The sequence below is a fragment of the Vanacampus margaritifer genome, chromosome 7 (genome assembly GCF_051991255.1).
Source record: "Vanacampus margaritifer isolate UIUO_Vmar chromosome 7, RoL_Vmar_1.0, whole genome shotgun sequence".
Taxonomy (NCBI): Eukaryota; Metazoa; Chordata; class Actinopteri; order Syngnathiformes; family Syngnathidae; genus Vanacampus; species Vanacampus margaritifer.
Genome location: NC_135438.1, coordinates 2,951,859 through 2,957,877, shown reverse-complemented (window position 1 = coordinate 2,957,877; position 6,019 = coordinate 2,951,859). Strand labels below are relative to the sequence as shown.

Below are 6,019 nucleotides of genomic sequence, written 5' to 3'. Positions count from 1 at the left end.
TTATTACTGTATAATTACACCTTTTCTTGTGAATTTTTTATTTATTTAAAAAAAAAAAAAACGTCCCTCTTTAATATACAATGCTTTTGAAAGATGACATAAACTTGTCTTTTATTTTTATTGACGTAAAAAAAACCATACTCAATAGCACTCAATACTTACCTTACCGATAGGAAGCAGTAGACCTCAGTCAAAGTTAAGGTGCCTTCAACGTCAACGGAAAGCGAATATTATTTTTTATCGTATTTTGATTATAAAAAGCATAGATTGTGGATGTCTGATATAAAGTGATAAATATCAAGATAAGAACATTTGTGACTGACGGACTTTCGAAAAACAAAAATAACAAGCGTGTAAGCTTGCAGCGTCGCACTCAATGACGCGAACGTATGTAAATGTTCAGGATGCACTTGAATGCGACACAGCGAGATCACGTGACAGACTTCCGCGGGAAAATTCAGAAGCGTCTCGACACTCAAGCTCGAAAAACGCAACAAAACAGAACGAATATCACAAACCACGCATATTAGCGGCAGTGGACGTTTCTAGGCTATTTACTTATCAAAATGGTAAGCTAATTAAGCACTATTTATTTATTTATTTTTAATCGCTAGTACTGTTGAGATTAGTATCGAGTTGGAAGTGACGTGTTAAAGGTTATATTTACTCCAAATTCATCCATATTTACTTAAGTAATATATTTTCGAATTGGTAAAGTCAATTACTATGTATTTGTACTTAAAAGGTAATGGCAAGATCAACTTTTATGAGAAGATTGTCGCCAAATGGCACGTGCCGTAAATAGATGCCACCTGTCGCAACACATTCGTCTCAACACAAACTTTCATTTTACGTCTCAAGTGGTTGTGTCGTCATTTTATCATTAAAATATTTTGTTTAATTTAGAGGTAAATTGTTTCTTTAACTTTAATTATATGTAGTTTCTGGAAGTTTTTTACTTATTCTCAGCCACGTACGAAGTAAATCATAATGTGTTTTGTCATTTTGGCAATTTTATTATCATCATTGCTTTTCAGTCCAAAAAGAAAGGACTTAGTTTGGAGGAGAAGAGAAGTCGCATGATGGAGATTTTCTTTGAAACGGTGAGTAATATTTGTTGATTTATTTAAAAAAGAGAAGTAAACATAGTGGTTGCTGTCTTTGTTTAATGCACAATAAATCACACACATCTCTTTTGTTTTTGTAGAAGGATGTATTTCAGCTGAAAGACATTGAGAAGATTGCCCCTAAAACAAAGGGGATAAGTAAGTTATCATTCAGAATCATGTAAACAATTTCAAAATGAACCAATTGGCTCTTTTAAATAGCAACGCTTCCATGTGGAGAAAGGACAGCGCTGTGCCTTTACTGCAACAATAACAATTTAGATGCTCGGCCTGGGTCCTGATTAAAAGCACATGTTTTGGAGCCCCTTACTCGGGCATGATGTTGTTACTTCATGATGATGGGGAGAGGAGGGGAAGGGCGGTTTCCTGCAGATCCTTCCATGTTTTTCCTAAAGTACGACTGCTGGTGTGGCTCTGAACACAACGCTGCCATTTTTATTATTTTATTTTTTAAAGAAGTGTCACATTTCAGATGTCATTCTGGCTCGGCTACATTCTCTCCAAGCGCCTGACAGGCCGCAGATGTTTTTGCTTTGTCGACATTAAAGAGGCACACACACAAAATCCATTCCGACTTAGAATAATTCAATACAATCCGGTTTCCTTGGAGGAAATAACAAAAATGAGATTGTTTCTTCTTGGAATAAGTGAATTGCTGTTTAGTAAAACTGATCAATTAGATCAGAACAGGCAGAGGTTTTTATTCCTAAAAGGCATATTTAATATTGTTGTAAGCCACTGTATTATTGTTCACATTTTGAACATTTACACTGTGCTTAAATATAGGAAATTAAATGGAATTTATTGCACATAAATGTTCAATAATGATTGTACCTAAATCAATCTTTTATCTAATAATTATTCATTTTGTTTTATTATAGTTTTATTGACTATACATAACTTGTATGCCACATTTTAACATTGCTGACAGTTGTGCAAGTGTACAAAGTGGTGACCCACTGCTAATTGTAAAAAATAAAAGCTAATAATGGAAGAAGGCGCCTCATCACGTCATGTTGTGCCCGTGTCGTCTTTCAGCGCCCATGACGGTGAAGGAGGTTCTGCAGAGCCTGGTGGATGACAATATGGTGGACTGTGAGCGTGTGGGCACGTCCAACTACTATTGGGCTTTCCCCAGCAAAGCTCTGCACGCTCGTGAGCTCAAACTAGAGGAGCTGAACAAACAGGTGAGTCCCACTCTGCCCCACTGTCATATGGTGTTCCGCAGGGTTCCATTTTGGGGCCCCTGCTGTTTTCATGGTATTTGCTGGTATTGCAAGTATTGTATTTCCTTTCACTGCTATGCGGACGACTTTTGGCCGCCCCTGAGATGGATAAAGATTTTGCGGCTTAACTCATATTCTACAAACGTAATATTAATTTGGGGGCGCGTACACAATATGTTATTGTAAAAAAAAAATTTGGGTTGACTTGCCGTTTTAAGTTATGATAAAATGTGTGTTTATTTCACAGACCAGTGTGCTTATTAGTAGTAAATATTTTCCCAAGTTACAATCTAGTTGTAATGCAAGACTTGACCGTCTGCACTCAAAAAGGTGTCGGAGGCAGAGCAGCGCCAAACCTCTCTGCTGGACGCGATTGGAAAAGCCAAAGAAGGACGGCAGGACACAGTAAGAAGTCATGTTTTTTAGCATACAAAACATGTTGGTATGTTCACAAGCTGAATGACCTTGCGTGTGTGTGTGCGTGTACGTGTAGAAGGAGAGGAGCGCCATGTTAACGGAGTTTCAGGCCCTGAAAGACGAGCGAGCTCAGCTGCAGACTGAGTTGGACAAGTACAAGGAGTGTGACCCGCAAGTTGTCGAACAGATGAGTGAGTATTAGTGACTCACGCCTGACCCATTTAATCGGACAATAGTAGCTATTATAAAATCTGTAAAAAAAAATAAATAAATAAAAATTTTTTTTTTAACACATCAATACTAGGGGTGTCAAAATTAGTGTGTTAATTTAAAGTTACTTTAACACCACAAATGTTTTTTTAACACGCGATTAATGAATGCGTCTTACTTGGAAAGCCTGTACTGGGGGAATTCCAGTTGCAGCTATAAAAGGACAAAAAATATTTTATAATTTTTTTTTTTTAATTAATTAGCCAATTCATCAGTTATCAGAATCGGCCTAAAAAAAAATCTGTGTAGGGGTGAGATGAAATAGATTAGCAGGTAATCACAGTCACTACCCATATTTATTGATTGGCCATCTTTTTTTCTTAAGTGGATGACACGCTAATATAACCCAATCGGGCCTCTATTAGAAGGCCACGGCATCAATGGAGGGAGTTGTCTATTTGTCATATACGTGGATGACACACCTGACGTCCAATCCGGGACACGCCATCGATTATCGGGATGGTCAGTATTTAAGGAAATAGAGCATTGAACGGAGATAATTACACTTCCTTCCCATACTTTTCCTAATGGGTATCAATTCTTTGGGTTACTAGTTACGGGGTAAAATTCCTGCGGTTTGCTAATGAAACAATAAAAAAAAAATTGCCTTAATGTGGCTAATAATTACATATATTGTATATATATTGTATATATATATATAAATTGCTTCAGTAAATAACATAGCTTCATATTGCCAACTATTATTTACTTGCCATTGACTGCCTAGTTGCTCTGTCATGAGTATTCCACTAACCAGAGTTTGCCTTTTTATGTTTCACAGGAAAATCAAATGTTGTGGCCAAAGAAGCTGTTTCCAGGTGGACAGGTGAGTAATTTTTGGGGAATTTTTCCAGCACACCCTGCTTGCGATTAATTTCACGGGAGCACAATTGCTGCTTGTGCAACAAATGACACATGGCGTCTGCCTCCCTCACTCTCCTATTGTTGACTCTTCAGGTGTAACCATGGTGACCGTTGACTATTTTGCTCAAAATGCCTCTGTGTGCTTGACCGAGCCAGAAGGCGCGCAATGTGGAAGTCAACAAAAAACAAAACAGGAAGTGAAAAGGTGGACAGCGTGCCGCGCTGTTTAATTGAATGATAAATCGGTTCTTTTAAAAGATAATTAAGGTTATATTTGGTTATATTTTGTTCAGTTTCTGGCACATTTACTGTCTATCCAGGCTGAGTATGGCGCCTAAACGGGTTGCTGTAGTATCTTAAACAGAAAGTAAACAGGATTCCACTGGTGGCGGGCATAAGTTTACCCAGGCCCGACTAGTTAGCCGCCTAAACGGGTTGCTGTAGTAACTGAAGCATTACAGTATAACAGGCCCTATGAGTTAGCCGCCTAAACGGGTTGCTGTAGTAACTGAAGCATTACAGTATAACAGGCCCTATGAGTTAGCCGCCTAAACGGGACGCTATAGTAACTCAAAACAGAAAGTAAACAGGATTCCGCTGGTGGCGGGCACAGGTTTACCCAGGCCCGACTAGTTGGGTGCCTAAACGGGTTGCTGTAAAAAAAAAAGGGGGGGGGGGATTACAGTATATCAGGCTCTATGAGGTACCCAGTTTACCCAGGCCCGACCCGTTGGCCGCCTAAACGGGTTGGTGTAGAAACTGAAGGATTACAGTATATCCAGGTCCCTATGATTTTGCCACCTAAACGGGTTACTGTAGTATCTCAAACAGAAAGTAAAAGGGATTCCACTGATGGCGGGCACAAGTTTACCCAGGTCCGACTAGTTGGCTGCCTAAACGGTTTGCTATGGAAACTGAAGAATTACAGTTTATTAGGCCCTATGAGTTAGCCGCCTAAACGGGTTGCTGTAGTAACTCAAAACAGAAAGTAAACAGGATTCCACCAAACGTTTGTTTTTTGTTTTTGTTTTTCCAGACAATGTTTTCGCCATCAAGTCGTGGACCAAGAAAAAGTTTGCGTTCGATGACAGCCGCATCAACAAAGCCTTCGGGATCCCCGAGGATTTCGACTACATGGACTGAACTGACTCCCGTTTCTCCAGTTTAAGGACTCGTTGTTGTCTCTTCGGCCTACGTTTGAGTTTTTGGGAGCAACCGGAGACAAAACAAGAGCGTCCATTAGCGGCTTCGGCGATGAAAACCCATTTAGCACCTGTTGGCCTACTAACTTCCTAAGTTCATCCGTTGTGCCTTTTTTCTATTATCATAAGGTTCCTTTAGTTCCTGGTTGACATTGCGAATGTTTCCCCACCAGGCCCGTACAAGCAGAGTTTCCGTACGAGCCAACAAAATGGTAACGATGCTGTCACGGCACGTCAGCGCCGACTACTCGCGCCTTCTGCAAAATGAGATGCAGAGCAGAGCCGCGGCGTGTTTACTTGATAAACGCCGTGAGTCTCCGCGTGTACGCCGACGTTCTGTTTTTCCATCGCTTGTGCGGTAAAAGACGTCACTTTTCTGTGTTTTACGATGCACCAGGCGACCTTGCGACCGCATAGTGTTCGCGTTTGTTTGTTTTAAAATGTGCTGCCCCCCCCCCCCCCCCCCGTCAAGTAGCGTATGAGAGAGGGGGTAAAAAATGTCAATAAATGCCTGAGTGCAGTTTTGTTTGGACACGCCCACCCGCCGTGTAACATCGCTCGTGTGTGTTCATGTGACGACTTGCCCAACCTGTCTTTGCTGCCAATCATCTTTCTGTTGCATACGGAATTTACTGGCAACGAAAGAAAACACATTTGAACACTGGGTCAATTTGATAGTACAACATGCTCGGTCGGTCTAGGGGCCACTTGTAAGCTGGATTTTTTTTTTTTTACAAGGATTCCCCTCATAATTTAAACATAACTGCAATGTGCATGCAGACCTTAAATGCCTTTTGTTGTTGTTATAGTAAGGAAATAAAGTAATGATTCCAAGAACGTATTTTTGCCGGCATGAAAAGTCATTATCTTACGAGAATAAAATAAAACCCATATGATATGATGTTAAAATAAA

General features: G+C 40.1%; 1 protein-coding gene across 2 annotated transcripts; it reads left to right on the top strand.

Annotated features, from left to right (window-relative positions):
* The first annotated feature begins 405 nt into the window (after positions 1 to 405).
* Positions 406 to 5,947, top strand: mnd1 (meiotic nuclear divisions 1 homolog (S. cerevisiae)). Of its 2 annotated transcripts, XM_077569729.1 has the most exons (8): positions 406 to 569; positions 1,038 to 1,103; positions 1,208 to 1,265; positions 2,166 to 2,314; positions 2,684 to 2,758; positions 2,847 to 2,961; positions 3,822 to 3,866; positions 4,941 to 5,947. In XM_077569729.1, exons 1-8 carry the CDS (start codon positions 567 to 569, stop codon positions 5,045 to 5,047), a joined length of 618 nt encoding a protein of 205 aa, XP_077425855.1. In that variant the 5' UTR covers positions 406 to 566; the 3' UTR covers positions 5,048 to 5,947. The 2 variants fall into 2 exon arrangements, with proteins under 2 accessions (XP_077425855.1, XP_077425856.1); XM_077569730.1 differs by lacking the exon at positions 2,684 to 2,758.
* The last annotated feature ends 72 nt before the right edge of the window (positions 5,948 to 6,019 follow it).

Coding starts and splice junctions, on each gene's coding strand:
- mnd1 (XM_077569729.1), top strand. Junction 1,104..1,207: donor TGGAGATTTTCTTTGAAACG/GTGAGTAATATT, acceptor TTGTTTTTGTAG/AAGGATGTATTTCAGCTGAA. Junction 2,315..2,683: donor TAGAGGAGCTGAACAAACAG/GTGAGTCCCACT, acceptor GCACTCAAAAAG/GTGTCGGAGGCAGAGCAGCG.